The sequence below is a fragment of the Microtus ochrogaster genome, chromosome 5, assembly GCF_000317375.1.
Source record: "Microtus ochrogaster isolate Prairie Vole_2 chromosome 5, MicOch1.0, whole genome shotgun sequence".
Taxonomy (NCBI): domain Eukaryota; kingdom Metazoa; phylum Chordata; class Mammalia; order Rodentia; family Cricetidae; genus Microtus; species Microtus ochrogaster.
This window is the reverse complement of record NC_022012.1, coordinates 17,012,997-17,035,153: the sequence shown is the minus strand read 5'-3', so window position 1 is coordinate 17,035,153 and position 22,157 is coordinate 17,012,997. Positions and strand designations below refer to the sequence as shown.

Sequence of the window (22,157 nt, the reverse complement as noted above, 5' to 3'; positions counted from 1 at the left end):
TGGGACACCCTTCCTTCCACTGGGGTCACCTCCTCCGGGACTCCCTTCCTTCCAGCGGGGCCCACATCCTCAGGGACACCCTTCCTTCCACTGGGGTCACCTCCTCTGGGTTCTACCATCCATGAGTGTCACAGGTTAGCAACCAAGAGTACTTCCAAACCATATCAAAGGAAGAGCGGCAGAGCCCGTACTGGCCTCGCGCCTCCCTCTTATGCAGATGCTCTAAGATCTCTTAGAAAAAGCTTTTGTTCCTAGAAGTACCTGGTGTTGACACATGACCAAGCAGATCCCAAGATACCAGAAAGAAGGAATGTCAAATCAAACATCAAGAAGGAATTTCATGTCAGTCTCCTCTCTCCCCTTCACTGGTTTCCTAGTATGTGTTGTGGTTGATCCAACTGACACAGCCCTGGATTTCCTTTGATGCCCACGGGTGCTATGTAAGAGGCCTCCTGTCTGCTCTCTCTAACGCAGTAAGCACTTGTCACAGGTAACTGTGAGCAAGACAAAGACAGATGATGAAGCCAATTGATCCCATACCAGCTTCTTTACATTTCATGCTGTAAATGGCTACTGTATTGAAGAGCTCAGGGTTAGAATGTTTGCTTGTAAAGTTGAATTAAAACCACCAAAATGGCACCTAAGTTTGTTTTGTTTAAAAGGTATGTTGTAGTCCAAATGGTATTTAACAACTAGTAAGTCTTCAATAAAAATTCATTGAATGATTAAATGAATTGGTAAGAGATTATCCCATTGAGCCAGTCCTAAAAGCACACACACACACACACACACACACACACACACACACACACTCCCTTATGTCTTTTGTGTTCTGTGAAGCATCATGGGAAGATCACAACAAACACACACACATACTAAAGCCCTTTGGCATGCAGTGCTAAAATACTATTTTGGACTACATGTATGGCATCATTTCAAAAATGGGACAGTGGCAATTCTAATTATCAAATTCACCAGTATGACTATGCTTAAGAGCTCTTTGAAACAAAACACGGTCTTTAATATTTTTCTCAGTAGGCAACACAGCTCCACAAAGTACCTCTGGTGCATGTAAGTTTCAACATCTTAAAAAACAAACCAACAAAAAAGAACATGCACTAGTCTGAAATATCAGCATTTATTTACTACTGAAAAGTGACAAAAAATGGAAAAGTATCCCTAAGAGATGGGGTAAAGAAACAACTATGAGTTCTTCTGCAAATGCAATGCTGCTTCAAAAGAAACACCGATGATTGGCACTGACCGCGATGGCACCACGTGAAGGGCGCTGCCTGCCACCAACACTGACCGCTGATGACATCATGTGAAGGGCGCTGCCTGCCACCAACACTGAGGCTGATGATATCATACAAAGGTCACTGCTTCCCACTACCACTGACCACTGGTGGCGTCATGTGGAGAGGGCTGCTTTCCACTGGCGTAGAAAGGTTCTGAATATTGTTTGCTTTGTGAAGCTGATATTGTTAGGAAAAAAACTATTCTAGAGTTTTCTATTGACTACAGCTTGCCTGCTGACACATTCCATCTAAATAACAACACAACAAATCATTATACAGATTAGCCAGAGTTATTTGAAACATAAATATCATCTGTGCATTTCTCTCTACCTTTCAATACTTGTGGGGACATGTGACCTGGAGCTGACAGTGTCATCTGGAAATGGTGTCCACATGTCTGGGCTTCTCCCCTCACACATGTACTCTGCCATCTTCTTCAACCAAACCATCTAAATTGCATTCAGATTTTTGTGGTATCATAATAACTTCAATATGGGGTATATTTTCAACATTCTGGTAGGAGACTCCTTTCTTTCCTGCCTCACCCTCCTCTCAAATTATTTCAGGTTTGAATATTTTATTTTCATGTCTCAGTTGGATAGCACAGAGTCTCATCACATAACATTTATTTGTGGGGCCAATAGATGCATCATGAGGAACTGTGAACTAGCATGTCAAAACCACACACTGTATGTGTCACAGGCTGTCCGAACAATATAATCCCAAAGTGAAAAATGCAGTCCAATTAAAGATGAAAAGTATAATAAGAAGTATTCAAATTACTATTTGAATTCATTTTTCAGGCTATGTGCTTTTTTCAAATATCTTATATCCATCAGACACAAGTACATATACCTCCTCTCACCACATTAGCAAGAGAGTTGGAAGAGAGTGTGTGGAGAGGCAGGATAGAAAGTCTTCACGAAGAAGGAAGGGACGGAGCCTTTCAACTGCTTACATGGTGAACACACTCATGTATTTCTACAGGACTCTGCTCTTCATGATGATCACACTCAGGTATTTCTACAGGACTCTGCTCTTCATGGTGAACACACTCATGTACTTCTAAAAGATGCTGTTCTTCAAGACCTACACCGAGAACACACTCAACATAAGTTCAACTCCAAAACCCACATGGTGGTGGGAGAGAACCAACTCAGACAAGTTGTCCTCTGACCTCCACACATGCATTGTAGCATGTGTACACACACACACACACACACACACACAAGTGCATGCACACACAAGTGCACACACATGCACACACACACTTAAGAACACAGAGCAGCATTGCATATAGTAAAGTTAAGTGGTAAATTTCATTCTAACAAAAATCAGTTTTCAATTGTTTTTTACCTAGGACATAAAAGAGAAAAAAAAAAGACAAGTTGAGAGAAATTGCAAAAAACAAAAAAACAAAAAACAAAACCCTTTAAGTTGATAGTACAGTTCCTCAGCCCTGATATTCCAATCCTGCAGTGGGTGCCTGAAACTCCAGGTAGCACCAAACCTTAGACAAACATACTTTTATATACAATATACACTTGCTATATAAATAGGTGCAGAAAAGAAATGGACAATAACTAATAATAAAATCCAAGAATCATAACAGCATACATAATAAACACTGCAAATGTGGTCTCCCTCTTGTCAAGACAATATCTACATATTTTTGGTCTGTAGTTGAACACAGAACACAGAAACTCAGAACCCACAGACAAACGGGATTCGGGAAGAAGGATCCACTGAGATTTAAAATTTTTAGTTTATTGTGTCTGGGGGTACATGTGTGCGTGTGCATGTGTGTGAGGTGGGGCAATGGCATGTCACAGTGCACATGCGGAGGTCAGAAGGCAACCTTGTGCGTCAGTTTTCTCCATGAAGTTTTACCTGGTCTCTAGGCAGAGAACCTGGGCTGCCAAGCTTGCACAGCCATTTCCTTTACCTGCTGAAGCATCTCTCCAGCCTCGACAGCACTGCTGCTCCTACTGTTTTTAAGTTAAAGATTTATTTATTTTATATGCATTGGTGTTTTGCCTGTGTGTATATCTGTGTGAGGGTGTCAGGTCCCCTGAAACTGGAGTTACAGACAGTTGTATGCTGCCAAGTGGGTGTTGGGAATTGGACCCAGGTCCTCTGGAAGAGCAGCCAGTGCGCTCACCCACTGAGCCATCTCTCAACCTACTCTTTGGACAGGGGTTCATGCTACCCTTTGCACTGGGCGATACAGATTACATTGCTTGGCCTGTGCTGCTTCTTCTCTCCCACCCTCGGCATTCTCCAGTCTTCCACTGGACAGATACTGGCTATGTACCCGTCCTTAAAGTCCTAGGGATGGAAAAGGACCCAGGACATGATTCTTGCTTTGGAGTATGGCAGAGAGATGGACAACTACCATAAAGGTGATTAGTGCAAACCAGTCCCAGTGCAGACCTGTAAAGTTTGTCACTCTACCCAGCTGGCCCCATCAGCTCCTCTCACAGCCTCTGGGGTGGGACCAGCTTGTCCCTTACAGATACAGAAGTAGCAGTTCAAAACAGCCGAGGACCACGGTGACTGTCATTTAGTGGTGGGCCTTAAACTGGAGATTAACCAAGGCCTTTGGCTTGCTAAAGTAAATTTATGAATAATCTGACCACAGCACAACGTCCTTCTCTTGCCACAGTTAAGCATCTCTGATTCTGCTACTGAAGGTCAACTCGACTTATAAAAGAAAATTGCCAGTCTCTTTATAGAATTTGCAACTAAAAGTGCCTTCCCTTTTTTTTTCAGTGTATTTATTACTACTTTAGGTCACAAAACAAAGATTTTTCTTTTTTTAAAAAAATAGATTTTTATGACTGTAATGGTTTGGATGAGAATAGCCCTTATAAGCCCATATATTTTGATGGTTGGTGCCCAGTTGGTAGTAAGGTTTGGGAAGGACTGGGAGGTGTGGCCATGTTGGAGGAGGCAAATCACTAGAGGTGGGCTTTGCCCACACCATTCCAGCTAGTGCTTGCGCTCTCTCTCTCTCTCTCTCTCTCTCTCTCTCTCTCTCTCTCTCTCTCTCTCTCTCTCTCCCTCCCTGGTGTTTGTGGATCAGATATGAATTCTGAACTACTGCCCCACTGCCACGCCTGCCTGCCGCCATGTTCCTGGCCAGCCATGATGGTCATGGAATCTAACCGTCTGGAACCATGAGCCTCAAATTGAAGGTTTTCTTCTTAAAGTTTCCTTGGCTGAGGCATCTGTTCATGACAATAGAAAAGTAACCAAGGCAATGAATGTGTTCACTAAAACGAGGCATCTGACTAAAAGCACACATTTTCTGAGCAGATGGGTTGGTTCCAAATCCTGAGCCTACTGCACCAGTGTTAGAAGTGCATTTAACTATAGAAAGCTGAGGTTTTGGCTTGTCTGTGAAATGGAGAAGGACACAGTATTTAGCTCTCGTTGGTGCCACATCTATGGTGAAATGAGATAGTTGGGGACAGCTGCGTCAGGGCCAGGTAGGCCCTGAGGACCTTGCCAGCTGCAGCACTGTGACTTTCACAACCATTCTTAGATCTAGGTCTGAAACTGGGTTTGAAATCATTTTCCCCGAAAAAGCCACCACAAAGAGCTGAGCTTGGATCACTGGTTTCCAAGGCGCCCATCATTTCTCCGCAGAGGAAAGCACAGAGGCCATGCAGAAGGCCCTGGTCCTGTGCATATCTATGAATCACACAAGCGAGGTGCTTTCGTTTAATGGATTCTGGTTAGAATCTAACTCACAGACTCACTTTTCCCATTTCATTCTGAAACGGCTCTTCTAAGGCAGAGGGCTTTATGAAGTATTATAAAGAACTCCGTGAATGTAAAGAACTATTCCCATCACTTCCAGCAAAGCCATCTCAGTGCCCTAACCTTTGAAGCGACACTAAAATTTAAGAACATTGAACAAATTAAAATGACTGAACTGTTTTCTCTGGCAGCCTTGGGAAGGATTAGCTAATCTAGAGGCTTTCCTGTGATCACTCAGACTGTCAAATGACTACCTCTGCCTCTCAGAGATTGAGGAGCCCATAAAAGCACACTGGGTACTACATAAAAATAGACTATATACCTATTTTTAAAACCGCTCAAGGAGGGAAAGAAAGTGCCATCATATGACACTTTTATTATGGCTTAAAGAAAGGGAAAACAGCGTTTTTGTAAAAACACAAGCCTCTTTGATGCTTTAAAAAAACATAGATAGCCATGTGATATCTCCCCCAAACCAAAGTCTGTTCAAGCAGGGCTTGTGGGTCCTTACCAGTTCCTGTGTGTCTTCCTGTAATGGCAGAAATGCTGCTTCTAGAATAGCAGTCTGGTCGGCACTCAGCTTCTGCCACAGTCTGACCAGAAGAATCAGCAAATGGGTGGCGCTCCTCAGGCCAGCGGAGGACTGCAGCAGCCTGTCCTGGTTCTCCTCCACTGCATCTGCTAGAGCCATCACCTGAAGACATGACAAACTTCGGTTAGAGATGCTTACGCCACCCCCGAGCCCTCAGCAAGTTGCATTTGGCACAGTCCTGTTTCCTTTAGAACAACTTGATGAGCTCTGACTCCCACAGACGCAGTCAGGTCGGACAATAAAGAAGTCATCATTCATCCACTAGCTCCCTTCTGTGAGAAAATGTCTCAACTAATTCTAAATCCATATGACCAGCGGTGGAAATACCCACAAAATCAGCTTTATAGGGACACTGTTCCGTGTGAGCTTCCCTACCCACTGGTTTCTTCACTATGTGGGATAGGAGTACTCGAGAGTGAACCTATTCCAGTCTTTTATATTTAGCTACGAACACTGATCAAATAAAATAAAATAAAGTGACTATTTCTCTGTGTTTTAAATAACTTCATCACTCTCTTCCCAGAAAATAACTTCTATTAAATCTGTCTTTATAGATTAAAGACATTGAGATATCCAATGTTTCTTTCACATATGTAAAGGTCAAACAAGGTTCAAACATCTGATCAGTTTGAAAACTGTCATTTTAACACAAATGTCAGACACCACCCCACTGGGCATTAACAACAGCTCAGGGTGTGTTAGGTTTGCAATGCCAGATCTATTTAGGATAGAAACTGGCAGGACCGAATAGGATCTGCCTTAAAACCTCTCTTGAATAATCTTGTGGAAAAAGGAACTAAAGCAACAATTGGGTGGAATATCCAAGTCTGCCCATTGGTGTTTGATTCTATTTTATTTTAATGTCTTGGTGAATTCTGTGCTCATTAAAAGTAATGAACTGACTGGCCCAGAGATTCACGGCGTCTATAGTCCCCCAGAACAGGAAGAGCCAACGCTGGAGTAATAAACTCCTTCTCAACGTCCCAGCCAGCTTGAGGACTCAGATGAGATTCGGCAGTCTGGTGCAGACGATCCGTTCAGTGATATTTCATGGCTTATTGACACTGGCCCAAAGGGCTTGTTAAAACATCATCATTCAAACGAGTACAGTCTACAGCTGTGTGGTCTCTCAAATTCCATGTGGGGAGAGGGGCTCTCCAGAGATGGTCATCAGAGTGTCTGGGGGACACTGAAAATGAGATGGGAGTGATGGGAAGACGGCGCAACCCAAGAACTTTGCCTGAATATACCGTGCGCACCAGGATTCTTCACCATGTGACCAACATCTTAAAGGAGTTACAGAAGCCAATTACAGTTCAGTCAGCTCTCCGGGGAGCCATGGTGTCTGAAGCAAGGCCAGCAACACATAAAATGAACTGCTTACTGTGTGCCTAGGACTGTGCTTTCCTCTGGCATTTTAAAGTAGACAAGAGAGTATAACCCACGGGACCTCGTAATTGTTTAAAAGAAAGAGTACATACAGAACCAATTAGTGGGAAGAAGTGTTATTATAATAATGTTCTAATTGTGCAGAAAAGAAAGTGTAAAAGAAGCTAGCAAAGGACTGGTTACGATGGACTAGAGTTAATATCCCTGGGGTCTATTTTACTCAAATAGGGTTGGAACTCATCCCTTCCCCATTACTTCAAGGAGTCCCCTAGAAGAGATGGGAGAGGCCACTTTGCTTAATTGTAGCACCTGAAATCGTATGCATCCTTAGCAGGACCACAATGATACTGACAGAGATGCTCACTGTCCAAAGTTGAACTCATAGAGAGACCAAGGTCATGAACAGCTCCTGAGTACCAGGTATGTGCAGGAATTTGCAGAATGCATTCTAGGGGATGCACTCTGACCTCTGCACCAGAGATAATGTTAATCATTCTCCTGCCCACAACTGAGAAGGGAGGCCTCCTAATACACAGGTAGCGGGAATGTGCCTTCAAGAGAGGATACAATCCCAGCAAAGCAAAGGAGAACAGACTGCTTGAGGAAGCGCAGTGAGGAGGAGGAAAATGAAGAGGTCGCTCATGGGAAAAGCTCAGGTGGAGAGCAGGCACTAAACTCCAAAGACATCAATAGAGCACTGCCAGGCATAACAAAAGCTTGAGGCATTTGCTCATGGGACTTCAGGATACCATGTTCGATGCGTGCTCACTAAGTGTAGCACCGTGTCTGTCCACGGCCCCACCCAACTTGCTAAACACAGCTGTAGTGAAAGAAGGACTTAGTGAGACAGCAGTCCAAGCCACAGGCTCTTTCCAGAAGAAGGCCCAAACTGCAGGAATCTGGGAGAAACTCCGTTTTTCAAAGCCCCTGTCTCATGGGGTCTGCTTCTGTGCCATTGTTGAAAGAGACTGTTATCCCCAAACGGTCACAGAAACCGGAGAGAAATGGGAGAAACAATTTCTTACGTAAATTATCCCCCCCCCCCCCCAAAATCTTTCTGACCTACTGGCCAGCATGAAATACTAAACAGATCTCCGTGGTCTCAATTTAGTTTTGCATGTAACAGCCAAGTTTACTTTGTTCTCCATCAGAGCCAAATGAAGTAAGCAGAATTAGCATATGAAAGAGGGCTGGAAAAACTAACCCATCAAGATTCAGATCTGAATGGCCAAGCCCCAAAAGATCTCCCAGATCACCTGGAACTAAGAAGCAATGCCAACCAGCTTCTAGGACTTAACATTTGAGGGAGAGTGATCTCCTTTTTCAGGGCTCCCCACTGTCTGAGAAAGCTGTGCATTTCCTGGTGTACAGAACTACAGAAGGGAGGGCTATAGGAAACAGTAAATGCTAACGAGTTCAAGCACAATGTGCTATGGCCTTTGTTTTGCTTTTTCAAATTGATGGTTTCCAAATAAAATGGAGACCCCAAAGGACATCTCTGTCCAATGCCCATATCAGTTGATGCCAAAGTAATGAGGCAGAGGCCCAGGGAGCTGCAGGAAAACACTCAACTCATAAAGCGAGTGTGAAATTAATCCCAAATACTTCCAGCTGCCAAGACAGGCTCTAAAATTGGTTACAGGAAAGCAGCAGCAGCAACAACGGAGTAGACATGAATCATGCTATGTGAACACAGACATGTCCAATTTCTCCACCTAAGCTAGTCCAATCTGCCTCCAAATCTCACGTGTGGCACGCAGAATCCTACTGCGCTGCTGCTTGGAAGGGAACTGCTGAGCTGACTGTGGTCCAGGTACTGTGAACTCAGAGCCGTTAGCATCCATCGCTCAGTTGTTTTGACGGCCCTCTGAGACAGAAATTACTGACAGTCCCCACCTCGTCCCATTTCCCATTCAGTGATGAAGAGAGGAAGGCTTGGTGCCATCTGTGCACACTGGCCAGGGCAATGAGCAAGGGCAAGGATGTGCCAGGATGCCACCTGCGCTTCCTGCCTTCCCAGTAAATGCCCTGTGTTTGCATAGAAACACAAATGCCCACAGGTGACCCCATAAAATCTATAGTGGATCCTCCTTTGGAATATGTAGGGTAAGCACTGCTTATATATCATACCTGTCACAGACATCTGGGCTTTATATTTTACCATTGCTGGGGCTTTCAACACAAGGCTAACTGAAAATGGCTGCTCTCTTCCCAAAGTGAGATACTTAGGCACTGTCCATAGTCACCAAGCTAACAGTGTGTAAGAATGTGATGGTAATATACTGTCTTCTTCTCTTAGCAATGGGAATGCTGTTACATTCTGTATAGCTCAGAAACATGAAAGCTAGACAAAAGACTGATTTTCCAGGCCACCTTCCTTAGTGAAGCTATTCTTTTTTAAAGGATGACTCATCCATTTTTCTATAAACCTCAAGTTACAATGTTTTCAATAGTCTAAACAAGCCAATGGTTGTAATAATTGTCAGTAGTTTACTGAAGCCTTTCTAGGAACCAAGTCCAGGCGAACTCTTTGCAGGGATTATCCCCTTTAATTCTCAGAACAACCCTATGGGGTAGAGACTATTGGCTGCATCTGAAGAATAAGAAAAGAGGGTTGCAGGAAGGACCAACAGTGAACACCCTGCTGTGCTGACTGTCTCCTGTCACACTGGCTTCTGTATCAGCAGGATGGACATCAAATTCTCTCTGGTGCCCCCGTGGCAGCTCTCACTTTCGCCAAACTTCAATATACAACATGGTTTTAGTTAGATCTTTTCCAGTAACCAACCAACGTGGGTGAACAAGTTAGTCAGGGGAGCTCCACGTTGCTCCTAGGGAAGGATGGAAAAGGCCATGCTGGAACACAGGGGGCCTGGGAACCAGGCAAACAGGCCTTCCCCTCCTGGCAGCGGCATTAAGCATAAATTTAATTCCCTTTTCTGGGCTCTAGTTGCATTATCTTTAAAATGTGGGAAATGTGATCTCTAAGTATCCAATTGATTAGAAAGCTTTACATTTGTGTGAGGTGATTTAATCTCTGGAGCTGCCCATCCCACACATTCCCTTCAAACAAGTGAGCCTTCCTGTTTAATGTTTCAGACTTGGCACCTCTAAAGTATGAAGTAACATGGAGACTCTAGCACTCTGCCTCATGCCTGTAATCCTAGCTCCTGGGAGGCTGAGCAAAAGGATTTTAGTGAGTTCCCAAAATTAGACTGAACTATAGTGTAAGACCCTGTATAAACAAACAAATAACCAAACAAACAAACAAATAAATAGTAGTGGCACTATTTTTCATATTTCATAGTATGGTAGTTTGGATGTAATTGGCCCCCATAACCGCTCATAGGGAGTGGCACTATTAAGAGGTGTGGCTTTGCTGAAGTGGGTATGGTATGGTTGGAGGAAGTGTGTCACTGTGGGGGTGGGCTTTGAGGTTCCTTATGCTCACCTACCACCCAGTGTCTCAGTCCAATTCCTGTTACCTCTTCAGTACCACATCTGTCTGCACGCTGCCATGCTCCCTGCTAGATGATAATGGACTAAACTTCTGAAATTGTAAGCAAAGCCCCTCAATTAAATATTTTCCTTATAAGAGCTGCCACAGTTGTCGTGTCTCTTCACAGCAATAAAAACCCTAACAGAGACACATAGCATTATGATACTTGAGTGAGAGAGAAACAAAAGCATTAACAATGATTGACAAGGATATGGAGAATTTTGAGCTGCAGGAATGTAATATGGTAAACATGGGAAGAAGTCTGGCAGTTCCTCAGAAAGATAAACATTGGCACATGACCTACCCAGTAATTCCACTTCCAAAGTTACCAACAAAAGCAATGACAATATAAGTGAACTCAAATTTTTGATCATAAAATGTGTTAAAGAGAGTCATGTTACTATAACAATTACCCAAGAAAATGAACATATAAAGAAGGAAGGTTTATTTTAGCCCACATTTTTGGAGGATTCCATCAGGATATGCTACTTGGTCCTATTGCTTTGAGCTTGTGGTAACCCATGAGGGCAGATGTTGGAGGGGGGTGTTAGTTAGTTCCCGGCAGCTTAGCCCTGAAATAATCACACGGAAACTGTATTATTTAAATCACTGCTTGGCCCCTTAGCTCTAGCTTCTTATTGTCTAACACTCATATATTAATTTAACCCATTTCTATTAATCTGTGTATCGCCACGTGGCAGTGATTTACCAGCAAAGTTTTGGCATGTCTGACTCTGGCAGCAGCTCCATGGCTTCTCTCTGACTCTGCCCTTCTTTCTCCCAGCATTCAGCTGAGTTTTCCCCGCCTAGGTAAGTTCTGCCCTGCTATAGGTTCAAAGCAGTTTCTTTATTCATTAATGGTAATCACAGCACACAGAGGAAAATCCCACATCAGGCAGAAGCACTCAGTCATATAAAACCATTCACTTCAGCAAGGAAGCAAAAAAGATGAGGAAGAACTGAGGTCCCATTATCCCCTTCAAGGATACATCCCTAATGAGCTGAAGATCCCTCATCACTCCTCAGGGTTTCTACTACCTCCCAACGACACCATGTCAGGGAACTGGCATCTAACACACCAGGGAATGCTCAAAGTGTAGCATGGATATTTATGACAGCCTTATTTACAGCAGCCAAAATGTAGAAAGACCTGGCTACAACCTGATTAACGAATAAACAGAACCTGGTATAGCCATGTAAATAGAATAGGATTCCACCATAAAAAGAAAGAGGTATGTATACACATTAAACCCGAGTAGCTGTGGAAAAAAACTGAAAAAAGTGAAAGAAGCTTTCTCCAAAGACCATGTTCAGAACAGCCAAATCCAAGATGCAGACTGAAGTGGTCGGATGGTGGGTAGGGTAGCCTGGGAAATGGCAGCTGATGAGTATGGGGCTTCGTTTAGGGAAGATGAGTTATTTCAAAATTAAACTGTGGTAACAGGGTACATCCCTGTGAGTACGGCAAAAACTGTTCATTATATGCGTAAAGTAGATAGCAGTCAAGACGTTAAAATAAGTCAAACAGAAAGGTCTACTCTGATGGCATAATTCACAGACAGCACTTGGGCAGTTGTGACAGTTCAGCCATACTGTCGACTTGACTAGATTTAGAATCACAAAGAAGACCTCCAGGCGTGTCTAAGAGGGGACTTCAGAGATTGTTAGCTGTAGAGAGAAGCTCATCACCCGTGCTGAGGATTCAATAGTTTAAAAGAGAAGAAAAAGCAGTGAGTGATCTGAGTACCAGCATCCACCTCCCGGTTTCCTGGTCCACCCATTGTGAGCAAGCTGCTGCCATGGAGCCAGCTGCCTCCACACCTTGAAACCTAGAGCCAAAACAAGGTGCTTCTTGTCAGCTATTTGGCCAAACAGTGAGGAAAGCAGCAGGAGAACGTTTTCGTACATTAATGACTAATATCATATTGGGATGAAGGCTTTAATGACATTCAAAATCACAGAATAATCGGGTGGCTTTTGAGCCAATAAGGCGTATGTGTGAGTACCAGCAATGCCACTCACAAGCTGTTCAGACTTTATCTCCTTCAGGCTGGTTTTCTCACCTACAGAATAATGCTCAGTAAAAACTAGCTAACACCCCTCTTGTTCATCTCTAGCTCACTGGGCTCATGTCACAATTTTGAACAATCTATATTGTTTAGGTATAGGAGGTAAATTATTTTTAATCAGACAAATAATGACACTGAAAAAAGAGGATTCATCTGTTGATATTTAGAACATACTACCAATCACCCTCCCGAAAGTGAGGGAACACCTGGCCATCACACTCTCTTCTGTGCCCCACCCTTTGTGATCCCTCAGCAGGACAGTCTTCATTCTGCTGCTAAATTTAATCAAGTTTCAAAGTAAAATGTCATTAGAGACTGCATCGAATATACTACTAAAAGCTATAAAAGTCAGACATATTGAATCCCTTCTTTTACTTTGCTACACTTCTATTAAACCATGAAGACAGGGGCTGGAGAGATGGCTCAGATGTTAAGGCCCTGGATGCTCTTGCGGAGGGCCAGAGTTCAGTTCTCAGTACCCCCATGAGGTGGCTCACAACCATCTCTAACTCCAGCTCCAGGAATTCAACACCCTGTTCTGCCACTGTGGGTACACACACATGAATGGCGCACGCACACACGTGCACACACACGCACACACACACACGTGCACACGCACATACATGCACACACACAAGATACAGGCAGTTCTAATGACTGCCTACAAGAATGTACTCTTCAGACGGCAGCCCATGGGTCAGATCCATTTTCAGCATAGGAAACAGCAGAAAGAGGGCAGTCTCCTTCTCACCACTGTTAGCAGTCAACCCAGGCTGGCAAGAGCCTTGCAATAAGGAAGAAGCTTACCAGGGCTCAATTGTTCCTTTAGCTGGAAAGTGAGTATTTGTATCCAAAAGAATGTTCTGTCAGCAAAGAGAAAGTTAAATAAGATTCAAAAAGAAAGAGAAAGGACATGGATGTCAGAAAGCCTAGAGGAGTGTGCTGGGAGTGTTTGTAAGCCTGCACGCATTCATTACATGTTACCTCCCGCACAGATCAAAGCCAACTCTGGGCATTTTATTATGAAAACATAGAAATAATCTATTGTTACAATAATAATTATATATATATATATATATATATATATATATATATATAATCTTCGCTGTTAGTGTTGTTTTCTGAGATGAAGTCTCTCTAGATGGCCCTGGTTGTCCTGGAACTTGCCATGTAACCCAGACTAGCATTGAATTCAGAAATCTGCCTATCTCTGCCTCTGCAATGCTGGAACTCACCACCATACTGGGCAAGAATATAATTCTTAGCCATTTGATGTTCTGCTAGTTTACATATAGAGGACAGGGATGGATTTCAGTCTGCAGCACCTGTAACAGAGAGGATCCTGGGCTCTCCTGTAACCCGGAGCTTAAATTTCTAAACCACGCCTGGGATTAGGATACATTTTCCCCAGGACCATTTTGGGCAGCTAAGAACAGTAGAAATCAATGGTCATGTCTCATTAAAGCTTGACTCATACATTCCATATTCATAAAACGATAAGGAAACAACCTAACAGTCAGGAACAACAAGGCATGGCTCCTGGGACCCTCAAAACCATGACAGTTCTTGCCAGGATAAGAGTTTTCCCCGACGTTAATCTACACTTGCCAAATGCCTTGAGAATTCACATAAAACTTGTTTTAGAAAACAAATTAATCCTGAGAAACTTGGTTATATAAGAAAAACTCTTCCCCTTTAAATGCTCTGTCCAGAAAAATATAAAATATAAGCAGTGTTGAGACAAAGACGTTGGCTGGTGTGTTCCAAATGTATACCACTGATACATAAAAATGTGAAATGAGACAGACAAAAATAACTTAAAGGTGACACAGAGAAACTCTCTGCACAGCTTAGTCACTAAAGAGACATGTAATTTAATCAGCTGAAAGGGACTCACTCCAATGCCTGTCTCGACTGATCTCTCGGTCTGACTATGATTTTTATCTCCCCACCTCTGCCCCCACATCTGACCAAAGATTTACCTCTTCCTATAAAATTCTCTACCTATAGCCAAGGGAAACCCAAATTTAAAAAATAATAATTAATGGAGTCAGGTTGTAAAAAGACAAAAGACTGTTTTCTGGGCCGTGGCCTGTCACTGAACAGATTGCTAGGAAAGCAGGAATCACTGTTGGCAACGTTAGAGCTCACTTTACAAGCCCTGGAGAATGCCACAGCTATCTCTCCAACAACAACATCCGTGGGGTCTGAACAGCTTCTAACTTTAGAATGTTTTGAGCAACAGCCTATAGACAGATGTGTCTATGATTAGAAGCTACCCACACAGCATGGAGTGCCATTTTCCATGAAGGGGAACAATGGTGAGATGGGGAGCTAGCTGGCTGGGTGTCCCAAACATTCCCCTACCTAAGGCAGTCAGCGTTAAGACATGGTTCTACATGTGATTGATTAGCGTATGCTGGTGACCCACTTATGATGGCAAAAAAAGAGAACCCGGATTCCTCGCAGTGCTGGTGACAACAGTGATCAGAGTTCCTGAAATGAAGTAACATTTACACACATATACACACACTCACATGTACATACACACATGAGCACACACGCGTGCACATGCACCGCACACACACCCACACACACAGGGAAACAAGCAAACAAAAATCTGTCCACTCTATGAATCATCTTTTAGGATATCCAGATTTTTAAATTAGACAGTGGTGTGTAGGCTGGACTCCCAGGAATACGGGGGCGGGGTGGGAAGATCAGAAGTTCCCAGCCAGCCAGAGTACATAACAACAGCCTGTAGACAGGGCCTGGTTCTCTTAAACACTTGTGGGTTTTCTTTTATGATTTTGCTTTTATACCTTACTGTCTGGCAGTACATGTTTATGACCAGACTACATGGAACTAATATACAAGGCGATGCATGGAGTTACCTGGTCTCATGTGGCATGACCGAGAGCTGTGAGTATTTCTATAGCCACAGCCTGTGGGAACTCTAAAGCGACTGTCCTTTTACTGGCTGTGCCTGCCCACAGTCTCTGGCACATGGAAAGATTTCCTTGAGCAGTTGATGTACTAAAATAAATAAAAACTTCTGATGACTCATTGAATGAGAGCATCCACAAAGATGACAATGTATCAGAGTACCACACAGCCTGCTCGGTGCAAGTGTGATTTTCAGGAGAGTAAGAACAAGGCCTATCATCTCTAGAAAATTTTTGTATGCTGTGTCATTTATTAGGCTGACCATAGTTTGTAAATAACCAGGATCAACATTCACATCTCCTACATGCAAAGCATTATCAATGATTGGTAAATTCTTCCAAGTCTTTACTGCTACCAATGCAATGTTAGGGGACCAGAAAAGTCTTTGTCGTGGGCTGTCTCGGCAACTGAGGGAAGTACACAGCATCTCAAGCCCTACACACCAGAGCTCTTCCCATTAACTATAATAACCAAAAATATTTGCAGACATTGCCAAATGGTCAATGTTCTCAGAAAGTTGGGATCTGTAGGAGGGAGGCCACTTGTTTGTCCCGGCTGCCCAAAACTAAAATAATCACACAGAAACTATATTAACTAAAACATTGCTTGGCCCATTAGCTCTAGCTTCTTATTGGCTAACACTTATATCTTAATTTAACCCATTTCTAGTGATCTGTGTATAGCCACATAGCTGTGGTTTACCGGCTAAAGTTCCCTCTGGCTCTGGTGGGGCTCCAATGCTTCTCTCTGACTCTGCCTCCTTTTTCCCCAGCATTCAGCTTTTCCCCACCTAGCTCTGCTATAGGCCCAAGGCAGTTTCTTTATTCATTAACCAATAAAAGCAACACAGACAGAAGGACTTCCCACAGCAGGGATCCTCCAGTCTAGAGTCCATGGACTTAGAACAGTTAAGCTTTCTATTAGGAACAAACCCTAGAGACAGAGCACAGACATTCAGGCACCTGGTCTCCCGGTCAACATTAGAGACTATGCACTACCAAAATGACTAACAGAAATAAGTTCTGTTTGATGGTATTACAAATTTAATAATTATAAATAATTATGGATTCTCAACAGGGTCTAGACAAATATATCCATACTCTCCTTTGCAAGATCAGGACATATAAAGCCAGTAATCCACTTGTGGGATGGGGTCCAAGTCCTGAGTTTAAATAATCCTAGGAATTGCACATTTAAGGAAACGCCATGATGCTCATTATGATACAAGTATTACATACACAAAAAAAAAAAATCCAGAGTTACACACTGGGAAGAACAGGTGAGTGACCTACCTGCCAGCCAAATTCTCCATTCCCCAGATTCTGTTCCCTAAGAACCATTCCATAAACCTTGCCCTCACACATCACACCTCATCTTCCCAAGGCCAGTCCAACCCCACAACTCTGGGAGACCTCACCTGCTCAGGAGCTAGGTCCTGCCTCCACTCTGGCAGACTACCTTGACTCTAGTGCAGGCCACAACAGTGAAAAGAAGAGGCAAGTGATCACCTGCCAGCTGAACCACCACACTCCCTAAACTCTGTTCCCAAACCCATTCCAGCCCTCAAGACCCCATCATCCTTCCTGAGGCCAGCCCTTCCCCAACTGTAGGAGACCTCACCTGCTCAGGTACAGGCCATACTAGTCAGAAGAACAGGTACAGCCCACACCAGTGAGAAGAACAGAGACCCCTAGCTGTAATGAAGGCTGAGCTAACCACCAGAAGGCCAGCTCCCAGCTAGGACAGAGGCTCCCTCCAGGATCAGAGGTCATGCCCAGCCACCAGAAATCCAGGTCACAGAGACCAGAAGACCAAAGAGGAAACAAAAACCCAGGAACAAAAACCTATCCAACAAAGACAAACTCAGAAATCAGGGCCTAGACCTCATTATCCCAAAAATACACTCAACAACAGCCAGGGCCATATGGCACCACCAGAGCCCAGTTACCCTACAACAGCAAGATCTGAATATTCCAAAGCACTTGAAACACAAGAAAATGACCATAAAGTCAACATTATGAATATGACACTGGTCCTTAAAAAGGAAATGAAAAACTCAAAGAAATCAAAGAAAAGCAACCAAAAAAAAATGGAGGAAATCAATAAATCCCTTAAAGAATGACAAGAAAGTCAAGGAAAAAATAGGTAAAGGAAACCATTCAAGACATGAAATTTGAAATAGAAGCAATAAAGAAAACATGAAGTGAAGGAAATCTAGAAATGAAAAATCTAGACAAGCAAACAGAACCTACCGATGCAAGCATCACCAACAGAATACAAGAAATGTAAGAGGGAATCTCAGGTGTTGAAGATATGATAAAATAAATAGATTCATAGGTCAAAGAAAATGTTGGATAAAAAACTCCTAACACAAAACATCCAGGAAATCTAGGACACTGTGAAAAGACCAAACCTAAGAATAATAGGAAAAGGTGACGAATCCCAGCTCAAAAATCCAGAAAATATATTTAACAAAATCATAGAAGAAAATTTTCCTAACATGCCTATAAAGACACAAGGAGCTTACAGAACAGAAAATAGACTGGATCAGAAACAAAAGTCCCTGTATTACATAATAATCAAAATGTTAAACATACAGAACAAAGAAAAAATATTAAAAATTGCAAGGAAAAAAAGGACAAGTAAAATATAAATGCAAAAATATTAGATTTATAAACAACTTCTCAATGGAGATTATAAAGACTAGAAGGGCCTGGCCAGAGTCTTACAGACTTGAAGAGACCATGGAGGCCGGTCAATACTACTATACTCTGTGAAACTGTCAATCACCATAGATAGAGAAAACAAGATCTCATGACAAAGTCAAGTTTAAACAATATCTATCCACAAACCCAGCCCTACAGAAAGTACTCGAAGGAAAACTCCAACCCAAGAATGTTAACTACACCTAGGAAAACACAGGCAATAGATAATCTCACACCAACAAAACCCAAAGAAGGGAAACACACACAGAGAGACACTATCACCACCACCACCAACAACATAATAACAGGAATTAACAATGATTGGTCGTTAACATCTATCAATATAAATTAAACCAATTCACCAATAAAAAGACAGGCTAACAGAATATACACACACACACACACACACACACACACACACACACACATCAATAGAATATCCAAGAGGAGTCCCAGTGAGGGCCCAGGATCAATAGTGCAGCAGAAGTCAGAGGCCTTGGACCAGACCAACGACTCACTGCAATGAGAACTTGCAAGTAAAGATTTTACTGACTGAAGGGTTACTGTGTGACTCATTGTGTCACACTACAGCTTCCATGATGAAATTTTTTTCTTTTAAAATTTAATTTATTTTATTCGGGGGGGGGGTTATAAGGGTGGGATGGGGAGATGAATGAGATCAGGATGCATGATGTGAAATCCACAAAAATCAATAAAGTGTTTTAAAAATAAATAAGCCGCCGGGCGATGGTGGCGCACGCCTTTAATCCCAGCACTCGGGAGGCAGAGGCAGGCGGATCTCTGTGAGTTCGAGACCAGCCTGGTCTACAGAGCTAGTTCCAGGACAGGCTCCAAAGCCACAGAGAAACCCTGTCTCGAAAAACCAAAAAATAAATAAATAAATAAATAAATAAATAAATAAATAAATAAATAAATGAGCCCACACTGGGGTATACAATTACTTTTGCTTCAGGAAAATCCTTGTGTTCTACAAATTGCTCTTTTTGTCATTCATCTATACCTATGTTGCATGGTGGCCTTATAGTCATTTGAGTCTGGAACCCCTGCAATGATCAGGCACATCAAACATCAGAAGAAACCAACCTAGTACCAATGAAAAACCAAATCCAGGCCTGTCATTTGGCTCTAAGAGGGTTACTTGATCTCTTTTTGCATCTGTTCCTCCTCTGTAACATACATGGTTGCCACAGCACCTAGCACATAGAAGCATTTTTGTCACAGCACCTAGCACATAATAGCCATTTTTGTCACATTGCCTAGCACATAGTAGGCATTTTGTCACTGCACCTAGCACATAGTAGGCATTTTGTCACAGTGCCTAGCATGTAGAAGGTACACAACAAAGGCCAGAACTAGGACAGAAGTTTGGTTCACCAAAATCACTGTAAAAGCAATAACATTAACTGGACAATTTCAATTTTCATTGTTACAAGATAAATTTTAAGTACTATCTTCTTAGTGATTTTTGACCCAGTCAAAAGATAGTAGATATCGCTGTAATTTTCTAATGTAGATCAGAATTTGATTAAGATTTTATTTATTGACTGATTTATTTATTTATTTGTTGTGATGTGTGTGTACAGAAACTAGAAGGCATTGGGTCCCTGGAAGTGAAGTTACAGGAGATAATGACCTGGCCAAAGTGGGTACGAGGATCCAAAATGATATCTTCTGGAGAAGTAGCAAGTGTGCTTAACTGCTGAGCCATCTCTCCAGTCCCCAGAAATACGTTTAGATTAATATTTTTAATTATTTCTATTTTTGAGATTATAATATAATTATATGAATTTTTGCCTTTCTTTTTATCCCTGTAAACCCTCCTATATACACCTCCTTATTCTTTCAAATTTGTGGCTCCTTTTTTGTTTGTTAATTGCTGTTTCATACATGTATGTATGTATATACATGTATGTATATACTCCTAAATATATAAATAGAACATGCTCAATCCCTATAATGTTACTTGAATGTGACTACTGCCTATTGCATAACCCATCAGTGTGCTCCTCCCTGGGGAAGACTATTTTTCTTGCTCTCAGAATTCCTAAGATGCCTGTAGCCCTAAGGGGACAATAGTGGCATGCACACCTTGGTGGTCATCAATAGCTTGTGGACTAAAGACCTAATCAATAAGAGAGAACTCACGCCTAGTACTGACCCCTAGCCAGCTACCCAGGAGTGGTGAAGTCATGGATTTAGAGAAAGAACGTATATGATTCAGACTTTTGTAAGCCAACATAATCCCTAACTGCATTCTTAATATCTGTCCTTACAGAGAAGCACAATCCTCACCCCTCATCAAGGAAACTTCTCTTTGCAACAGAGTTGACTATAGAAAACTATAACCCATCAAAATGCAGAGTTCTGCTGCCCAGTCCCAGCTGAGGCATCTGCAGCACAACTCACACCTGAGGCTCAGGGTTCACTGTGGAAGAGGAGGAGAAACATTGCAGAGCCAGAAGATGGGGAGTTTGCGAGAGCTGTGCCTCCTAGCAATGTCAGGAGCTCCATCCATAAATTCTCACCAACATGGCTGCCTCAACGAGAGCTGAACAAGGACGACACCAATGGACAGGCTAATAACGTGGACAGCCTCAGCCCTAATAATTTTTAAAGGGTCCGGAAGATAGCTTTGGTCTTTCTGTGAACTTTCTATCATATAGCTTCTTCAATAAAAGCACAACACACACACACACACACACAAAAAAAAAAAAAAAGAAAAAGAAAAGAGGCCAAGAACAAGGAAAAAGATTGATTTTTCCCTCAGCAAAGAAAAAAAAATACAAACACAAGTAAGCAAATGGTACAGATAAAAACAGGATCTTTTCTGAAAATGCCCAAACGTGGATTAGACTAGAAGAGCTGCTCATTTAAGAAACATTTCTTTTCTTCTCTTTACACAGTTTAAGTGGGCCACAGGTAGGCTAGAACACTTGAGAGAGATGTGCAGTTTAAGCTAGTTTTTCAAACAATTTATTTTTTACCTAATTTAACCCATGAGGCTGGTTGAATTAATATCCCGATAGTGTCTACTTATAAGAATTCTGAATCCGTTTCAGAACAGCAAGCTAATGATAACATTTACCATTGTGAATAGCTAACTTGCATGGCTTTTTGTTTGTTTCTTTTGTGTTGTTTTTTTAGGAGTTAAGGTTTCTCTGCAGTTCTGGAGTCTGTCCTGGAACTAGCTCTTGTAGACCAGGCTGGCCTTTAACTCACAGAGATTAGCCCGTCTCTGCCTCCCAAGTGTTGGGATTAAAAGTGTGCGCCACCACCGCCTAGATGGCTATTTTTTATTATTATTGGTATTAATTCCCAAAACTTGGATGAAGAGTTGAAAGCATTTCTGCATAACAGGCACTAGTTCAATCACACAGTTGTAAAGCTGGGGAGAGAATGTCATCATGGTGAAGAGGCGCCATGTCTAGTGAGAACAGTCAGAGTTCCCGAAACCTCTTCCTTTCAGGTCTCTAGCTTCCTTCTGCAGCCACCATTTTAACTCCCCCAAGAACAATTTTAAGCACAGGCTCCGACAATCTTCAGAGTAATAAGACTTGATACTAAAACAGATTACACAGGTGGCACATACGAGACATCCATTCAGCAGGAGCCCCAGAACAGCAAGCCAAGCTCAGGGTTCCTAAGTTGTTTCCCTGTCTTCCACCATTGCCTGAACAGAGAACAGAAGTTCCAGATCATCAATATGACTTTGATGAGTTATCAACTAAGTATCCAAGCTTACCTTCTAGCTACTGGAGAAAACTCAGAGTTAATTCTGATGACAAAAAGCATCAATTCACAAGAAAGAGAGAGGGGGGAGGAGAAAGAAAGAAAGAAAGAAAGAAAGAAAGAAAGAAAGAAAGAAAGAAAGAA

General features: G+C 42.5%; 1 protein-coding gene across 1 annotated transcript in view; it reads right to left on the bottom strand.

Moving 5' to 3' along the window:
• Bbs9 (Bardet-Biedl syndrome 9) overlaps positions 1-22,157 on the bottom strand; it is a 384,815-nt gene that overhangs the window by 77,885 nt on the left and 284,773 nt on the right. Inside the window, exon 17 of the mRNA XM_026778926.1 lies at positions 5,575-5,757. Within this exon, the coding sequence (XP_026634727.1) occupies positions 5,575-5,757 (183 nt within the window). The remainder of the gene's footprint in view (positions 1-5,574; positions 5,758-22,157) is intronic.